This window comes from Micromesistius poutassou (assembly GCF_964030765.1).
Source record: "Micromesistius poutassou genome assembly, chromosome: 9".
NCBI lineage: Eukaryota > Metazoa > Chordata > Actinopteri > Gadiformes > Gadidae > Micromesistius > Micromesistius poutassou.
This window is the reverse complement of record NC_140279.1, coordinates 10,678,856-10,698,810: the sequence shown is the minus strand read 5'-3', so window position 1 is coordinate 10,698,810 and position 19,955 is coordinate 10,678,856. Positions and strand designations below refer to the sequence as shown.

The 19,955-nt window shown below is 49.8% G+C and overlaps 1 protein-coding gene across 1 annotated transcript; it reads right to left on the bottom strand.

Moving 5' to 3' along the window:
- Positions 1–74: 74 nt before the first annotated feature.
- espnla (espin like a) lies at positions 75–19,953 on the bottom strand. The gene is made up of 11 exons (XM_084472990.1): positions 19,362–19,953; positions 18,451–18,644; positions 15,592–15,778; positions 15,046–15,228; positions 14,677–14,808; positions 4,126–4,314; positions 3,667–3,817; positions 3,225–3,391; positions 2,609–2,773; positions 1,150–2,162; positions 75–630 (listed from the first exon to the last, which is right to left on the bottom strand). Exons 1-11 carry the CDS (start codon positions 19,653–19,655, stop codon positions 78–80), a joined length of 3,228 nt encoding a protein of 1,075 aa, XP_084329116.1. The 5' UTR covers positions 19,656–19,953; the 3' UTR covers positions 75–77.
- Between the last annotated feature and the right edge of the window lie 2 nt (positions 19,954–19,955).

The following is a 19,955-nucleotide window of genomic DNA, read 5'->3' as shown; positions in this document are numbered from 1 at the left end:
TGAATAAATAAATACAAAAAATATACAAAAAAAGTTGCCACCATCGAACCACACAGTTTCTCTACCACACAGTTTCTCTACTCAAAATAAAAAATCTCTGCCTCCTTCTCCTTCCAGAAGGCGAAGCTACGGTCGATGTATTTACAGATCTCCTCATTGGAGAAGGACGAGATGTCCGTGCCCGCGTTCAGAGCCCCCTCGTCGGGCGTGGGCGTCTGCACGATGACCCGGGGCACCTGCCGGACCTCTGGCAGAACCCGCTTCTCCACCACCGCCTCCTCCGGCACTGCCGCCTCCATCTCCACCGCGGGCGCTGCCACGCTCCCGAAGAAACGTGCCTTGATGTCGTCGAAGCCGTCCTTCCACTCGCGGCCACACGCCTGGATGTCGGTGATGACGGCCTTGTGGAAGTCCCGCACTGTCTCCCAGGTGAAGCAGCCCAGGTGGTCGAACACCTCGAAGCACAGCAGGTGGCGCATCTTCCTCTCGTCGGCGGGTAGCTCCTGCTCCAGGATGTGGAAGTAGCCCAGCATGAAGAGGTCCAGGGTGAGGCTGTCGTAGTCCACCGCCACGCCCTCCACGCGCGGCAGGAACTGCTCCGGGGAGTACAGCGCCTGCTGCCGGTGCAGCCTGCAGGGGAGAGAACCCGTTAGAGCCGGTACTGGTGACGCAACGAGTGGTGTTTAGCAGTAGTAGTAGTACTGTATCCTACAGTACAGTAGTAACACTGTAGGATGCAGTGTTGTGCACTAACTACAGTGAAGACAGTGGGCTTCTGTACAGTCCCAGAGAGGAGAGCGGTGTTACAGAGACTCACTGGCCTAGGTACAGTACAATACGATACCGCTTTCTAAAGAGGATCATTTGAATCAGAACTAAACCACAAAGTCATTCCTCAAAAAAAGCGTTATTTTTTAAAAAGCTGCTGTCAAAATAACTGTATTCCTGTATTTCTGTATTTCTGCTGTGACACTCACTTTCCTGTGTGGATACTGGGATTAACAAAAATCATATAATGTCATCTAAATCCTTATTTGGATATAGCTCGACCAATTGATTGATAACCGTAGGTAACCTTGCTTTTATGAATGAAGGTTTGTTCATACGACCGACCAATCGGCTCACAGCATCCCCCAGTGCCCCGCCCACCTGCGTATCTGTCTGGAGGGCACGCTGGAGATCATGTTCCTCCAATTGCCCAGCAACTTGTTCACGGCGCCGCGCTGCTTGAAGAAGTGTCCCAGGGAGCTGTCCATCATCGTCTTCTGGGTGAACTCCGCCGTGACCCCGTGACCTTCGGACGACCCCTCCGTGACCTCGCCCTCGCCGTTGAGCTTCCTCTCGGCGGTGTCCCGGCTCTTCAGCGTGACGGAGTAGGCCGACTTCTTCCAGTGGCCTAAGAACAGAACCACGATCCGCTCCTTCCTCAGGCTGGTGGTCTCCATCACGTCCGGTGTCGCCTCGTCGTAGTCGATGCCCGAGTCACTGTTGTGGTCCGTCTCCGCGGTGACCGCCCCGTCCTGCACCTTGAGGGTAGGGGGCGGAGCCAGGAGCGGCTCCAAGGCAGCGGTGTCCGGCGGTGGGAGGCTGAACGTGACAGACTTGGTTGTCACGACGGCGTCCTCATTGTTGTCGACCTCGTTCTCCTCACCCGGCGCCGAGCTCTGGCTCTCGAAGTTGGACTTGAGCCTCCCCACTGAGACGCCGAACTGGTGGATCTCGTCCTCGATCATCTCCCGCCGGCCGCGGGCGCCGGTGGCCCGCTCGGGCGCCTCCGAGAACACCGACACCAGCGCCGTGCTGGGCATCTTGCAGTAGGGCTGGTCCGTCAGGTTGCTGAGCAGCAGCGACATGCTCTGCACGATGCCCGAGATGCGGCCGCACCACACGGGCAGCGGCACCTTGCTGTGGAAGTGGCGGAACTGCGTGTTGACGGTGATGTTGACGATGGGCGCCGGCAGGATGTGCCGCAGCTCCTCGGCCAGCCGCGCCAGCTCCAGCTCGTAGCCCTCGCAGTTCTTCTGCAGCGCCACGTTGGCGATCTGCCGCTCCAGGTAGACCAGGTCGTCCTCCGTCAGCAGCTCGCCGAACGGGCCCAGGATGGCGTTGTGCGCCGGGGAGTAGCGCCAGCTCACCTTGGCGTAGCGGCTGCTGCCGTTCTCCTGCAGGGGGACGGGGGACGGGGGACGCACGGGGTCAGGAGGGCTGAGGCGCTACAGGGTCTGACAGGGTCTCACATGGGGAGAGGTCATGTGTCTTCAGAGCTCGCTCTCTTCGGCGGATCGACCTGCTATCAAAGTAAGTAAAACATTCCAGCAACCACTGGTTTGATGCTAACACATGATGCAAAGGTGTGCGTAGACAGGTATGTATACTGGTGTTTGTACAAAGGTGTATGTACAGGTGAGTGTACAGGTGTGTGTAGACAGGTATATGTACAGGTGTGTGTACAGTCGTGTGTGTCGGCGGTTGTGGTTACAGATAGGTTTACAGGTGTGTGTGTGTGTGTGTAGACATATGTGTGTCAGACAGGTGTGTGTCAGAAAGGTGTGTGTAGACAGTTGTCTTTACAGGTGTGTCAGACAGACAGGTGTGTCCCCCCACTCACCCTCCTCCTCTGGTCCTCCTCGTCCAGCAGCCGGGCCTGCAGCTGTCTCACCATCACCTGTCGCTTCCACTCAGCGATTGGCCGGCCCCTCTCGTCGTGGGTGGGCACCAGGTAGTCGATGTCCGACAGGTTGGCCTCCTCCGTTGGGAGCACCACCATCTTGCTCTGGAAGGGGGTTGTCATGGTGACTGGGTGTGCTGGAAGCACTGGGTGTTATTGTATGTTGTACGTCCTGGCACTTCAAATTTTTACTTAGCATTGTGTAGCGTCTTCTCCTAGCTATCTTTGTTGTATACTGGGAATGGGTTAACCTAGTGATTGTTAGTGCTTGACACTTGATTCTATGAACATCCTTACTGTACCAACAGTGATGTATTGTTGTTTCTCTTTCTTTTGACAAATGTACTTATTGTAAATCGCTTTGGATAAAAGCATCTGCTGAATGCCCTAAATGTTAATATATAGTATATTACGGGACGGATGGTGATTGGTTAAAATAACGGGTGTGAAAACAGGTGCACAAAGTTGGGGTTGCTAAGGACTGTCAGACCTAGGGGGGAAAGGTTGGGAGAAGCTACATCAGGGATCATCAATCACTCCCATCTCGTCATCTCACCCCCTGTCCGGTGAAGACCCCGGACTGCAGGCCGGACTGCTTCACGGCCGGGATGGACATCATGTTGCCAAGGTTGGACCCCAGACGGGGCAGACCCTCAGACTCACTCTGGTCCTGGTCCGGGGCCGCCGGGGCGGAGAGCCGGCCCCTGGTGAACCCCTTCAGGACTACGGGACAGTACAGAGACGTTAGGGACTAGGTAGGGGTTAGACAGTACAGAGACAGGTCATTATGGAGCAGGTAGGGGTTAGACAGTACAGAGACAGGTCATTATGGAGCAGGTAGGGGTTAGACAGTACAGAGACAGGTCATTAAGGAGCAGGTAGGGGTTAGACAGTGCAGAGACAGGTCATTAGGGAGCAGGTAGGGGTTAGACAGTACAGAGACAGGTCATAAGGAGCAGGTAGGGGTTAGACAGTACAGAGATGGGTCACAGTCTCACCAGACGTGGCGATGTGGACCTTCTCCATCCTGGAGGCGGTGGTTTTCTCCGGGTGGGCGGGGCCACAGGGCGGGGGAGGCGCCGGGGGGAGGGACGGGGCTGGAGGGGGGCCCGGGTACTTAGCCTGGGGGGGCTCCAGGTTCTCTGGTTCCTGGGGTGGACAAGCAGTCAAACGCATTCAATCAAACTTTATTTAGAGGACGCTTTTCGTGCACGAGTACAAGAAATCAAAGAATTAAATTAAATTCAAATAATACAATTCTGAATCCCAGAGATACATTTGGGAGGTAGATTCAAACACACAAGAAGGATCTCTATTGATTAGAAGAACGCTAACCTAGAGATGAGATGTTGTTTAGAAATACCACATGTTAAAGTAGGGAATAAAAAGTAAAGTTAAGATTTAGTTAAAAAACATTGACAGCTTGTGATGGCCTCAGTTGGCCAGGTCCTACTGACCTTTAACCTCTCCATCTGTGTGTCACTGCTGTGGATCTCAATGCATGGGTCGCTCAGGCCGCGGTAGTAGTCTCTGATTGGCTGCCTGCACACTGTGGGCGTGTCCGTCACCTCCTTCTCTTCCTCCTCTTCTTCCTCTTCCTCTGCGTCTGAAGCGATGTCCTGGATGGGCTTATTGACGTACACTAGCTGGAGACACAAACATGAACAACGTCTCAGACTCCCTATGTTAGGGGTAGAGCGGGTTGGTTGGTAACCTGAAGGTTGCTGGTTCAATCCCCGGCTCCTCCTAGCTGAGTGTCGAGGTGTCTCTGACGCCTCACTCTGACTGCTCCCGACGGGCCGGCTGTCGCCTTGCATGGCTTACACCACCGTCGGTGTGTGAATGTGTGCATGAATGGGTGAATGTGAGGCGATATTGTAAAGCGCTTTGAGTGGCCACTGGTTAGAAAAGCGCTGTTTAAATGCAGTCCATTTACCCTTCTGTTTACTGTTTATTAAGACGCTTCTATGCAACGCAGCCTACAGCTACCTCATATACAAGTCATCAAAGGTACGGTATGTACAGTTTATAATGCTCCACACTCAGACTAGACACAAACATGTTGTTACACCTATTAAAGCTACCCGGGACTCTCCGAGGAGGATAGAACACGATCAAAGGACTGATGTGATGCAAAGAAAACATCTCGCCAACATCGAGCGTTTACACATCGTTAAAACTGCAATGATAATGTGATAAAAAAGGACATGTTGTGCTGCATCTCAATTCAGTCATTATCTCCAGGTCGAGGCTCAGAGCATAACACACGCTGCTCATCATCATTATCATCCTCATCCACCTCCACCTACTGCCCCTCCTTCTCCTTCTCCTTCACCTCCTCTTCCTTCACCTCCTCCCCTACCCCCTCCTCCTCCTCCTCTCCCTTCTGAGATGGTGTCCTGACTGGGAAAATCAAATCCAGATCAGTGGGGCGGGCCTCTGCACTTCCTGTCATGGAGGAGAAGGAGGAGGAGCAGGAGAAGGAGGAATTGAGTAGGAGGAGAAGGAGATTGTGGAGTAGGTGGATGAGCAGGATGAGTAGTGTTGGAGGAGGAGGTGGTGATGATGGAGCAGGAGGTGGTGGTGGATCAGGAGGTGGAGGGGGAGGTGCTGGAGAAAGAGGAGGTGCCGGAGGAGGAAGAGACAGAGAAGTTGTTGCAGAACTGGGTTGGGAGCAGCAGGCTTCCCAGCAGTTGTGCAACTACTCTTCCTGCAGCTGATGAGTGTTTGACTGGGAAAGGGTGGGGTCCATCTGAGTGGACCCTTCTCGTAAGCAGCTCCTCCACCCCACTCACTCCTCCACCCTGCTCTCACTCCTCCACCCTGCTCCACCCTGCTCTCACTTCTCCACCCTGTTCAATCCTCCTCCCTGTTCAGTCCTCCAGCCTGCTCTCACTCCTCCACCCTGTTCACTCCTCCACCCTGCTTCATCACACCCAGGAGCCAGCAACAACATTTGGTTTTCATTAGCACCACCACCTCCGTTGCTACGGTGATAGAGACCCCACCCAACCCCCAGCTCTGTCATCCAACGTCAACAACCCCCCCCCCCCCGCCTCCCAGAATACATAAAGAGCTGTGTGTGTGTATACATCAGAACGGTCAGAAAACCCCAGAATCGCTTTTATCCAAAGCCACTTACAATAAGTACATTTGTCAGAAGAAGAGAAACAACAATATATATCGCTATTGGTACAGTAAGGATGTTCATAGAAACAAGTGCCAAGCACTAACAACCACTAGGTTAACCCACTTCCTGTATACAACAAACATACCTAGGATAAGATGCTATACAATGCCAAGTACAATCTTAAGTGCCAGGACGTACAACCACACAATAAGTGCGTAAGAGGGGTAGGGGTGTAATGGGGGAGACTATGCAGATTCTAGGTAAACTCTGAACAAGTGACTCTTGAGTCTTTTGCTGAAGGGACATATGGGCCCAGAGATGTGAAGTGTAAGAACCCCTACTCTGTATGAATAATAATGTCTAATTCTGATGATGAATTGCATGCAGGAATGCACACGTAGTGAGGGTACATTATACATGTATATACACAGCAACGCCTCACTGTAAATACCATGTCTTCTCACACCTCAGTGTCTCTGGTTCACTTCCCTGCGTCCTGCTGGAGACGAATGGTTTTAGGCTGAATACCAACACACACACACACACACACACACACACACACACACACACACACACACACACACACACACACACACACACACACACATACAGATCCACACACACACACAAGCACAGATCACAAAACACACACACACACAGACCAAAACACACACACACACACACACACACACACACACACACACACTAAGCCAACTTACAACCAAGCCAATCCTAATGTTAATCAATCAATATTGTACAAGGAATGCCATAACAAGCACTTGAATAATAATTAATCATTTTTTCTAGTTAAGGTACATTTGCCATCATGTACTGTATATTAAACCCACACCATATATCAATCATCTCTTCCGGACTCTGACGCACATAGACGGCGAGACAACCACCTTAAATTCCCTAATGGAAGAAATGGACCTCAGGAAAGGGAATGGAGAATACTGCCCTTCTAACTGAAGCCAAGGAAATAACATGAAGTCCATACAGGTTAGAAGACACCTCAAAATATAGCCTCTATCCTTATCTTATCTGCCTACAAATACAGATTATTTGATCTTTTCATCACCCAGTAAACTCTCTGTACCAATTAAACAACAAAGACAATAAAACTCACCCTCAAACGCTCCCTCGCCCTCCGACCTCGCTGGTAGAAGCTCTCTCCATCCCCGCGGCGACCAAACCGACCCCCAAACACTCCCCCCTCCTCTTGCCCGAACCCTCGCTCACTCCGCCACCCGGTCGAGAGAGCACCTGCAGATCAGCGACACCCTCGTCTCCCCCTATGACACGATCTCTGTGTCACCGCCAAGGGCTAGCGGGTAATAACCAATAACCCGCCGCTGGGAGTGGAGGTTAATAATTAACGCGCGGGGATAGGGTGGCGTAATGTCCCTAATGCACGGACGCAGCGGACCGCCATGTGGCAGCGGGATCGCCGGACGTCACGGCAGCTGGACGACACTTTATCCAGCCCTCCCTCGCTGTTTCCACTGTTCCCACTGAACCCAGGAGCACCGGAGATGAGCTGTAAGAGGAGCACGCGCTGGCACCATCCATCATCAGCACAATGGTGTAGGGATGGTGTAGCCCCTCCGTATGGATTAGAGGACGGATTTCAGTGGGGTATTGATCGGATGTCCGTGCAGTGCACTGGAAGAATTACGTTTAGTGTCGTGTATACAACTTAGTGTGTAGGAAAGTATTGATTGGTGATTGTTTCGCTTGAGTTCATGACCAATGAGATCCGTGATTCATGTCACTTGATTGAGGGATTCAAACTTGAGCAGCATTTCCTCAGTTGTCAGACTAAAATGGTCTTGTGTGAGTGTATGTAAGTGTGAGTGTGCACATATGTCACCTCAGAGTCTTCCTCAATTTATCAGACTATAAGTAACCACCTGGATCACCTGTAGCCACAGCCAAGGTTTACTGAAACAGGGCATTTACTGTCAGGTGAAGTGTGTATTAATCACAGAGATGTGTTGTGTTGAAGTGTGTATTAATCACAGAGATGTGTTGTGTTGAGATGTGTATTAATCACAGAGATGTGTTGTGTTGAAGTGTGTATTAATCACAGAGGATGTGTTGTGTGGTGAAGTGTGTATTAATCACAGAGGATGTGTTATGTGGTGAAGTGTGTATTAATCACAGAGGATGTGTTGTGTGGTGAAGTGTGTATCAATCAACAGAGGATGTGTTGTGTGGTGAAGTGTGTATTAATCACAGAGGATGTGTTGTGTGGTGAAGTGTGTATCAATCAACAGAGGACGTGTTGTGTGGTGAAGTCTGTATTAATCACAGATGATGTGTTGTGTGATGAAGTGTGTATTAATCACAGAGGATGTGTTGTGTGGTGAAGTGTGTATTAATCACAGAGGATGTGTTGTGTGGTGAAGTGTGTATCAATCAACAGAGGATGTGTTGTGTGGTGAAGTGTGTATTAATCACAGAGGATGTGTTGTGTGATGGTGTGTATTAATCCCAGAGGTGTGTTGTCTTGTGTTGAAGTGTGTATTAATCACAGAGATGTGTTGTGTTGAAGTGTGTATTAATCCCAGAGGATGTGTTGTGTGGTGAAGTGTGTATTAATCACAGAGATGTGTTGTGTGGTGAAGTGTGTATTAATCACAGAGTGTGTTGTCGTGCGGAGGGAACAGGCCTCTGGTATCACGGTCTCATTAGCAGCTGTGTGTTTGGCAACGGGTGTTTGGGTGTTGTAATAAACCGTGACCACGACCACAGTGTTATATGACCCCCGGCCAGCGCTTCATCCCAAACAACAACAAACCTTATTTAAAGTTTCCGAGAGCAATCAGCACTTCCCTTCCATAGCCCTAGCCCAAAGTCACCTGAGATGAACCGAAATTCAAAACAAAAGAAGTTTCCTGGCCCTGAGTATTGTGTGGTTTCTAGGCTGATGACACTATCGCTTACTCAATCCCTCAACCCGTGTCTGAACCGTCCTGTTTGGTCCTGTCAGCTCCAACGTAAAGGACTGCTGTGTGTCATTAAAGCCATTTAGATTTACATTGAGGGCATTTAGCAGACGCTTTTATCCAAAGCGACTTACAATAAGTACATTTGTCAAAGAAAGAGAAACAACAATATATCGCTGTCGGTACAGTAAGGATGTTAATAGAACCAAGTGCCAAGCACTGACAATCACTAGGTTAACCCATTCCCCGTATACAACAAAGATAGCTAGGATAAGATGCTACACAATGCTAAGTACTATTTTTTTAGTGCAAGGACGTACAACATACAATATATATATATATATATTTATTTATTTATTTATTTTAGAAGCCTTTTTGGTCATATTTGTTCAAATTCTCTTGACATCCAGACTTCAATCAAATAATTGAATGCTGAAACAAAAAATATATCAAGTCCGGTATCTGTGGCTGGTGCAGGCCGGTAATAGACTAGCTAGTCACGTGTTTTGGGGGTGTGGCTTTGGAGGGAGGCCTAGGGGGAGGGGCCCTATTCTTTCGGTTGGATAATTAAGAATTCAAGCTTCCTGCAGATTCTAGATACTTCTAGATACTTCTCTACAAAGTGTCTTTGTTATCTTCTTGCCTTTCCATAATCTTGATCGAGACACATGAAGGAATGGTCCAAATGGTTACTGAACATAGAAACTATCTATTAATAAAGACATTTATTTTTTTGTTTTTACTTTGTACTACTAACCTTCTATTACTTATATTTATATGACCTTTAAGCTACTCTGCACTCTCTCCAGTTGTGTTTTAACTAGGCTTGTCCTCAGCCCTCACTTAGAAGCGGCCTCAGATGAAAGAACATGATAGGGCGGCTTCATGTCAGCAGTATCCCTGCAGCGACACAGGTTTGATTCCCACCTGCGGTCCTATGGAGCTAGGGCTGAACGATTTGGGGAAATAATCTAATTGCGATTATTTCAACCAATATTGCAATTTAGTATGCGGTTATTTTTTCTTTTTTATGTTCTGTATTATTCACTAAACAAGCAATAAATCATTCTGTAGTATGACCAACACAAGATTGGAAGCAGTCAACATATAAACTGCTCTTTCTTTTAGGCCAGGCCGATGTGTTGAGATGAATTGATGCATGAAATAAAAAAAATAAAAAATAAATATATATAAATATATATATATAAAAATATATATATATATGTATATGAATCTTACTGATCTCCAGTAAGTAACAGTAAAAAAAAACACAATAGATTTTTTTTTTTTTAATCGCAGCCTTTGCGATTTGCATATTGTGTTCTATTACATTGCGATGTCGGTTTGAGTTTGATTAATCTTCCTCAACCCTCTCTCCTGTCTGTCTTCCCTGTCCCGTCCTTAAAGGCACAACAAAGCCCATACAAATATATCTACAAAAGATAACTAAAATTACTAAATGATTAAATGCCAATGTGTGGCTTTTACTACGTAAAAGAAAAAAAGTACAGGGACAAGCAGGGACCTTGTAGTATCACTACAAGTTCCTACAAGAACGTTGTGGATAACTTCATGTACCTTGTTATTTCCAAGTACCTACAAGTACCTTGTGGATCATACAGGTACCTTGTTGTATAACTACAGGTACCTACAAGAACCTTGTAGTATAACTACAAGTACCTTGTGGATCACTACAGGTACCTTGTTATCTACATGTACCTTGTAGTATAACTACAAGTATTAAATCCTCTTTTCTCTTCCAGACTCCATGCACTCACAGACAAACTAACTCAAATAGAAAAAAACTAGCACAAATATCGGCCATACTCTGCATAAACACAAAAACTCCTTGGAAAAATGCTGAAATTCTTTCCCTGGAAGGGCTCTAAAGATAGCCAACAACAACAAAGACACAAAAACTAGGAGCAAGCATTTTTTTGATTTGTTTGCAGCTGTTTGGGTGGAGGAGTGGAGGGGGAGGCGGCGATGGCGACCTTGTAATAAGTAAACTCAACAGTGAGACACACCCCCTCAGCCCGCTGCCGGGAAACGACACGGTCAGACGGACACTTAAGAAGTGACCTGCTGAGTGACAGAGCGGTGTACAACCACTGCAAAACACGGGCAGAATGTAATTAACATGACCAGCGGTGTTGGTTGAACAAACCGCAGTGATTCTAAGAGTCCGAGACTCGAGGACCACGTCCGTTTACGTTAAATCGTGAAATAATAAAAATCATTTAGAGCATTTTCACAGAACTATTGTATTCAGCGATGTGGGTAAAGAATTTAAATGTACGGAAATATACATTCTGTTTTTACCCCTTGGTTCCCGACTCGTGGGCCGACTAGGTGTGTCTTGGAACACGGTCTAGGGTTTGAAACATAATCCTGAGACAGGTTACCAATATAATTGGTGCTGTTGATCATTTGTTTATTAATGATTCTTTGGCGTTCTTGCTCCTTTTCAATACGTATTGGCCAAATATTGCATTTGTCTCCCTGATTTTTATGAGCCTGTATACATGTGATAATTAAATAATGAGATCATTTGTGATAATTTAAAAGTCTGCAAGGTGTTAAATATTGCAAAAATTGCAAAAAAAAGTGATAATGCTCATAACCTAAGTGATATTTTAAGTACTCAAGCCCTGTAACTCGAAGTGGATGAGTCTAATGTATGGTCAGGACAGTGTTGGACCTGAGGCCTAAAAACGTTAGGAACACAACAGCGTGAGAGGACCTTACAACACTTTCACGGTCGTAATATCATGCACACCTCCTCAGCCCAGTGTGCCAAGAACATAAAACACATTCTGCTTTTGCACAGCTTTGTGTTTTGTTTGCTCTGAGGTCATTTCCTCCTCCTATGAACATCCGCACGTAGCCACGCGGTGCGCCAAGAATCATTTAGAAAGCATTAGGTTCACGCGCCTCCTCATCCAAAGGTAATCAGCATGACTTCCTCTGCGGATCATAAACCACCGAGCTGACGTCCGCGGCCCGGCGTGCCGGAAGGCTAATTCGTGCAGTCGACCAATGAAAACATCCCAACACGTCGGTTTCCGCTGCCCTCATATAACGCCCCCCCCCCCCCCCCCCCCGGGACCGCCACAGCTGGCTGTCAGGGGTTCATCACGCTGCATCGAGTCCCTCTGGATCACATCCTGTCCCCCCTGGGTTCAGTACCTGTTCTACGTCAGACTCTAGAGGTGACAAAAGCCTTTCATGAGCTCCAATAAAATGTTACCTTTATTATTATTTCAGGAAAGCATAAAAGATGGGAATTTAATATTTCTAGACGGGAAAGGTGGGTGCACAAGCGAAAAGTACAGCAGCGTAGCCAAATTATATATATTTTTAAATAAAACTAAAAACAAGTGTAAAATAAATCGTATAATGAAATAAATCTTGAAACAGTATCTGTGTCCGCATTATGAGCCGTCTCTTGTTTTAAAGAGCTGGGATCCTGAGCCTATTTTGAGGAGCGTTTCTAAACACACTTTGCCAAGAAAGAGGATCCTCTTGGTACTCTAGACAACATGATGCTGCGCAATGACAAGTGACAAGCAGGAGGCTGTCCAAGTCCTGGAGGAAAAACCACACACATGCACGCATGCACAAACACACACGATGCACGCACACACAAAAAAAACACACACACACACACACACACACACACACACACGAGCAGAAAACACACTCACGCATTCTCACATGCATGCATGCACACACACCTAAACCCCCAACACACACACCAACCTCAACTGCCAACACACACACACACACACACACACACACACACACACACAATAAAGTGTGTGATGCCTGATGACATCCTGCTCCCAGGGCGGGGGGGAGTGAGAGAGGAGTGGGGAGGGAGTGGGGAGGGAGGGGGAAGGAGGGGGAGGGAGGGATAGGGTTGCCGGTTCCAGGCACCAGAACGGTGAAAACGGTGTAATAGAAGCTGCTGGATCTCATAACAGGCCTTGTAGCCCCAGGCCTCTGCACCTGAGCCCGGTAGGAGAGGGTAACCGATAGGCCTGTAGCGGCCTGGCAGCACGGCGCGGCGGCGGGCCTGGCGCGGCCGCTACAGCCCCGTACTAATTAGCCTCCCATTGTTGTCGGGGGGGTAATTCAGAAGAGAGAGCGTCACTGGCTGCTCGTCTCCTCGCCTTCTAGTGGCTGAGGACAGGTGTTATGAGGGGACAGGAGCCCCTACTCCTCCTACTCCTCCTGCTTTTCCATCTCCTCCAACTCATCCTCCTCCACCTCCTCCTCCTCCCTCTGCGACTCCTACTCCACCTCCCCAACCTCCTCCACCTCCTGCTTTTCCACCTACTCCACCTCATCCTCCTCCTGCTCTTCCTCCTCCTCCTCCAGCTCCCTCTGCAAGTCCTACTCCTCCTCTTCCTGCTGCTCTTCCTCCACCTCCTCTTCTTGCTGCTCTTCCTGCACCTGCTCTTCCTCCTCCTCTCTAGTCACTTATTCATGGTTCCTATTGGCTAGCTTCACGGTGTGGCTCTGCATGCTAACTGTGAGTGTGAGGGGCGCCCGGTGAGTCCCAGTTAGGGGACAGAGCGTTATCTCCCCTCCACCTCCCCCACCTCTCTCTCCCCCCTGGTGGGCTGATCTTATCTCCCCTCTGCCTCCCCCACCTCTCTCTCCCCCCGGTGGGCTGACGTTATCTCACCACAGCCTGGATGATTGGACCACACCGCCCTCCCCCCATCCTTCTTTCGCGGTTTCAAAACACAAAAGTTCCCCAATACAGCCACAGATTAAACTTGCTTTATGCTTTATTTTTTAAGAGAAAGGCGATTTATACAGAGCTTTAACGCATCTAAGAGAGAGTCGGAACTACTCATCTGAATTAATCATACCACCTCATTTGAGTGAGTCCTTGTGGCTAAAGGCGCTTCTGCCAAACGACTGAACGTACACGTAAACACAGAAGACAAGGCTATAACAGACACCACGCATATACATTCAGCAGGTCTACATTCATATTAATCCCATATTTACCTCCTCACCGGCTCCGTGGTCAGCGTGGGGAGCGCCAGCAGCGGACACTCTGACGACACGGAAACACTAACCGGTGGAACGAGTGGATGCGTGCGGCTCGGGACAAAGGAGCTTATCTGTAGAGTCCTCTAGCGAGGAGACACGCAAGAGACGCTAACTACAGCCCGTAACGCCCTATTAACCACCGCGAGCCTCTTCACCAGACTCTCACACACCGAGAGGCACTCAGGGAGAGGCTATTAAGCTCTTTAGAGCACGCTCTTATTGTGAAGTGGCCGACGGTGACCACAGAGACAGGTCATTAAGGAGCAGGTAGAGGTTAGATCGTACAGAGACCAGGCATTAAGGAGCAGGCAGTGGTTAGACAGTACAGAGACCAGGGTTTAAGGAGCAGGTAGGGGTTAGACTGTACAGAAACAGGTCATTAAGTAGCAGCTAGAGGTTAGAAAGTATAGAGGCAGGTCATTAAGGAGCAGGTAGGGGTTACACAGTTCAGACAGGTCATTAAGTAGCAGCTAGGGGTTAGACAGTACAGAGACAGGTCATTAAGAAGAAAGCAGAATTTAGACATTTCCGTTGTTGTAATCTCAACAAACTAGCTGGATTAATAGTCAACGAGACGACAAGGAAAATAATCCACTTTGGATGTCATGTCCTCTATGAGAAACAGATGAGAGAGTAACTCTCCCTGGAGCAACATGTCCCCTAACCCCTACCTGCTCTTACTGACATGCCTCTGTAGCTGTAGCACCCTGTAGCTTTAGATCAGAGAGTAAACAGTACTCTAGATGAAGGGTCGATGAGAGGCCTTCTAGATAAACAATGATAGATGGATGAGAGGCCTTCTAGATAAACAACGATAGATCAGAGAGAACAGTGCTCTAGATGAGAGGTGTTCTTACGTTGGCCTGGACGTTGCGGAGGTAGCGGGCGCAGTCATAATGTCCGTTGTACTCGGCCAGGTCTGCTGCGGTGAAGCCATCGATGTCCTGCTCCGAGCTGTCGGCCAGACCGGCCAGGAGCACCTTACAGCACTGGGGGAAAGACCTCATCATCCTCATCATAGTCCATATTATCATCTTCATCATCATCACCATCACCATCTGTGTTATCAGCATATAATTTATTTTCATCTTCATGATCCATTTATTATGATCATCATCATCAAAATCATCATCCATTAATTATCTTCATCATCAACATCATCATTATCATCTTCATCATCCATTTATTATCTTCTTCATCCTCATTATTCATATATTTGCCCTGACCTCCAGCTCTCCGTTCTCGGCGGCGTCGTGGAGCGGCGTGCCGCCCCAGTAATCCCTGGTGACCTTTGACCCCAAGTGGAGCAGCGTCTCCAAGATGCGGCGGTGCCCCCTGCTGGCGGCAAAGTGCAGCGCGGTGGCGCCCTCCCGGTCCTGGCAGGACAGGCTCAGGTCGGTGAAGGTGGCCTGCACACGCACAGGGACACGCACACACTGGTTCACCACTCAGGTATCTGATTGATTTAAGATGAGAGCTTTATTAATCCCGGACATCTTTTGACGTGTGGGATTCTGATAATAATGTAATGTAATGTAATTTTTTATGCATTGTTATATTATGTGTGGAAACCGAAATCAATGTGCTTCAGGAAAAGGAACAGTGGATATGTTGTGGTCCAGTGGAACTTAACTGGAAGCGTTAGTCAGTAAGGCATAACACAGAGTGGCGGTTTTTCATCTTTCAAAATGTCGACCTGTTTTGTAACCTAATGATTGTTGCTGTCTGGCAGTGCGTTGTCAATAAAGCTCAGTGTGTTTGAAGGTACGGACCAGCCAGACCACCAGCGTGTGGTGTCCCATGTGCGTGGCGGCGTGCAGGATGCTCATGCCGTCGTGGGCCCTCAGGTGAGTGCTGGCCCCGCCCACCCTCACCAGGTACTCCACCACAGACAGGTGACCCTCCTGACACGCCAGGTAGAGGGGCGTGGCCCCCAGCCGGGTCTGGAGGTTCACACACCTGGAGAGAGAGGGGGGGGAGAGAGAGAGAGGGAGATAGATGGGGGAGAGAGATAGAGATAGAGAGAGAGAGAGAGAGAGAGAGAGAGAGACAGAGAGAGAGAGAGAGACAGAGAGAGGGGGGGAGCGAGGAGGGAGAGAGAGAGGGGGAAAGAGAGAGGGAGAGAGAGAGAGGGAAAGAGAGATAAAGGCAGAAAGATGGAGAGAGAGAGAGAGAGAGAGGGAGCGAGAAGGGAGGAGAGAAATCAGAGGCTATCACTCAAAATGATATATGGAGATAAGATATATAGATAAAGATAGAGAAAGATGCATTGAGAGAGAGCATGTATAGATAGCTACTGACGGACAGACAGACACAGATAGATAAATCTAGACCACCTGTTCCTTCTCAATCTAGTTCTTATTGTCTGTTTTCATTAATATCAGTTTCAAAGTCTACATTTTTTTTAAATGTAATTTTTATGTAATGTAAATCTGAAACCTGCCTTTGACGGGCTGTGGCAGCGCAGTGGAAACGCAGCTGACCACACTGGATATGACTCTGTCGTTTAGTGACGCTGAATAATGGATGAGTGGCAGAGTGGCTGACCCTGGCCCGCGCACTGCGGGGCCCGGTATACCTTTACGTACAGTAGGGCCCGCATGTCAGGGATCCCGGGAGTGAGGTGCTCAGCCATGCATTATTCAGCCAGGCCTGATGCCATCTGTGATGGGGTGACCCCAGCGGCCCGGGCCCATGTACGGTACGCTGGTAGGGGGGACGCAGTGCTGCGACACGGCTAATCCACAGGGAGGCTCAGGTGGAAGGGAGAGGGAGGAGGCTGGGGGAGGGGAGTGGAGAGGGGGAGGCTGGAGAGGGGAGAGTGGGAGGCTGGAGAGGGGAGGGGGGGAGGCTGGAGAGGGAGAGGGGGGAGGCTGGAGAGGGGGGAGAGAGGGGAGAGGGGGTGACTGGAGGGGGGAGGCTGGGGAGGGGAGAGGGGAGGATAGAGAGGGAGAGGGGGAGGCTGGAGAGCCGAGAGGGGGTGGCTGGAGGGGGGAGAGTGGGAGGCTGGAGAGGGGAGAGGGGAGAGGCTGGGGAGGGGAGAGGGGGGAGGTTGGAGAGGGAAGAGGGGGCTGGAGGGGGGACGTGGGAGAGGGGAGCGGGGGGAGGCTGGAGAAGGGAGAGAGGGGAGAGAGGGGAGAGGAGATCGTCCCATAGGGAGGATTGCGTTTCACACAATACACAGACTTCCTGAGCCACAACAATGGACCTCAATCATGTCTGAGTGCCTGTCCCACTGAGGCCAATTTGGAGAGCAGCTCGCTGGGGCTATAGGAGGATCAGCATGGTGATCACGGTGGTTTTGATGTTCTCCCAGTGTGAACAACATACCCTTACACATTCATGGACCCTGCCTGACCATACGATATACCAGTTACAGGCAGGACAGTCTGGTGGTGAGCGTGGTCTCTGTAATGTACTACTGTCCAATCCCTACCTGTTGCTTAATTACCTGTCTCTGTACTGACTAACCCCTACCTGCTCCTTTATAATATGTATCTGAACTTACTGTATGTCTCTCTGGATAAAAGCTGTCTGCTACATGAATATACAGTAAAAAGCTACACAAATAAAGTAAATAGTTACAAATATCTTTCTACTACTAGTTAAGGGGGTAACATGAAATCCAATAAATAGAGGGGATCACACAATTTCCCTGTGGTGCATCACATATCTTGTCTGAATAACATTGTTATCGAGCTATGTGTCAGCTAATGAGCAGTATATCAGTTAACGAGCAGTATCTGAGTTAACGAGCAGTATCTCAGTTAACGAGCGGTGTATCTAGTTAAATGTCACTGGGGGCGCTGGGTGTGTCAGTGATCCAGGGGGTTTACAAGGCTGTACCTGTCGTGTTTACACAAGGATCAAGTTGATAACACACTAAATACACCCGAGGCAACAGACTCACCGGAACCAAACGTTTGGTTTTAATCACTGTTAGACTTGGAATTCATTTGAAGGGTTACTGCACCCTAGAGTCAAAACATAATGATTTCGCTGACGAGTAATGGATATGGTCGTTTTGGTGTGACCTCAAATACATCTTCAGGTTATACTGTGGGCTTTGGGGTTTCGAACTCAACACCTTATGGCTGGGAGGCGAACCCTCCCTAACCTGACTTTAGCTCTTCTTTTTTTGTGTTTCTATTTTAATTCAATTGTAATGTATTTTACCTTTTTTCTACAGGTCACAGGTCACTACATTTAAGAGAACAATTACCATTTTAGACAGCTGCCGGCTAACTTCTGACCAATCAGGGCATCTCTTACTTGACTGGTTCAGAGAATCCATCCTGCCTGTCAATCAGGGGGGGGGGTGGGAGGGAAGGAGTTAGTGAGGGAGGGAGTTGGTGGGGGAGGGCGAAATGTAGGGAGGGAAGGAAGGAGGGAGTTAGGGAGGGAGGGAGAAACGTAGGGAGGGAGGGAGGGAGAAACAGCGAGGATCGGGCGTTTCTTTAGTTGATTAGTTTCAAAATCGTTCTCTCTCTTTACCACTCTGTAACCTGCATTCCAGCAGCCCTAACGTAGTGGACCCCTGCCTCGTCCCATGAGTCTCCCTGCCCATCCGGCCCCCTGCTGTGTGACGCTGTGCCTCCCCCTAACCCCCCCCCCTGGAGGCGTGGCCTCACCCGGGGGCGTGGCGCAGCAGCAGCTCCAGGCAGGTCAGGTCCCCCTTGGCGGCGGCGTAGTGGGCGGCCACCGCCCCACAGTTGGTCTCCAGGGCGCTGAGCCGGCCCCCCACCGCCAGCAGCCACTCTACCACGGCCAGGCAGCCGAACCGCGTGGCCAGGTGCAGCGCAGTGGCCCCCGACGCGTCCTGGGCCTGGAGAGACACCAGGGGAGGGGGGTACATTTAGACAACATGAGCCACTCTGGTGACAGTAGCTGAACTATCTTTGGGAGTCACGTCATGCCATCAACTATCCCCACAAAGAAACATGCAAAGACATTAAGGAGTGGGTAGGGGTTAGACAGTAGAGACAGGTCATTAAGATGCAGGTAGGGGTTAGACAGTAGAGACAGGTCATTAAGGAGCAGGTAAGACAGTATAGAAATGTCATAAAGGAGTAGGTAGGGGTTAGACAGTACAGAGACAGGTCATTAAGGAGCAGGTAGGGGTGAGACAGTACAGAGACAGGTCATTAAGGAGCAGGTAGGGGTTAGACAGTAGAGAAATGTCATTAAGGAGAAGGTAGGGGTTAGACAGTTCAGCAACATTAAGGAGCAGGTAGGGATTAGACAGTACAAACATGTCAATAAGGAGCAGGTAGAGGTTAGACAGTACAGAGTCAGGTCATTAAGGAGCAGGTAGAGGTTAGACAGTACAGAGTCAGGTCATTAAGGAGCAGGTAGAGGTTAGACAGTACAGAGTCAGGTCATTAAGGAGCAGGTAAAGGGTTAGACAGTACAGAGACAGGTCGTTAAGGAGCAGGTAGGGGTTAGACAGTATAGACATGTCAATAAGGAGCAGGTAGGGGTTAGACAGTACAGAGACAGCTCATTAAGCAGCAGGTAGGGGTTAGACAGTAGAGAGCCTCACCTCCAGATCGCAGCCTCCCTGCTCCACCAGCCACTGCAGCTCCCTGACGTGTCCGGTGGCGGCAGCGTCGTGGGCGGGCGTGGCCCGGTTCAGGGCCCGCTCGTCCGCCGCCAGCCCCATCTCCGTCACCAGGAAGCGCAGGCAGTCCAGGCGGCCGCAGCGCGCAGCGTGGTGTGCCAGCCCTGCCCCCTGGGCGTCGCTGATGGCGGGGGATAGGTGGTCGGTGGCGGCCAGCTCCCTCAGCGCCGCCAGGTCACCGACGCGGGCCGCGTGGATGGCCCGGTGCAGCACCATCGCGGGCTGGACCGGTCCAGACCAGCATGCAGGCTCGCTGCCTCTGGCCTAGCACGTGGGCTAGCTGCTTCTAGCTTAGCACGTGGGTTAGCTCCCTTTGGATTAGCAGGTAGGCTAGCTGCCTCTGGCTTCGCTCCTAGGCTAGTTGTCTCTGGCTAAGCATGTGGCTTAGCACGTGGGCTAGCTGCCTCTGGCTTAACAGGTAGGTTAGGTGTTTCCCTCTAAGTGCCCAGCTAACTGAGTGAGTCCCAGAACCCAGGCTAACTGCATCAGTCCCGGCTCTCAGGCTAGGGCACACAG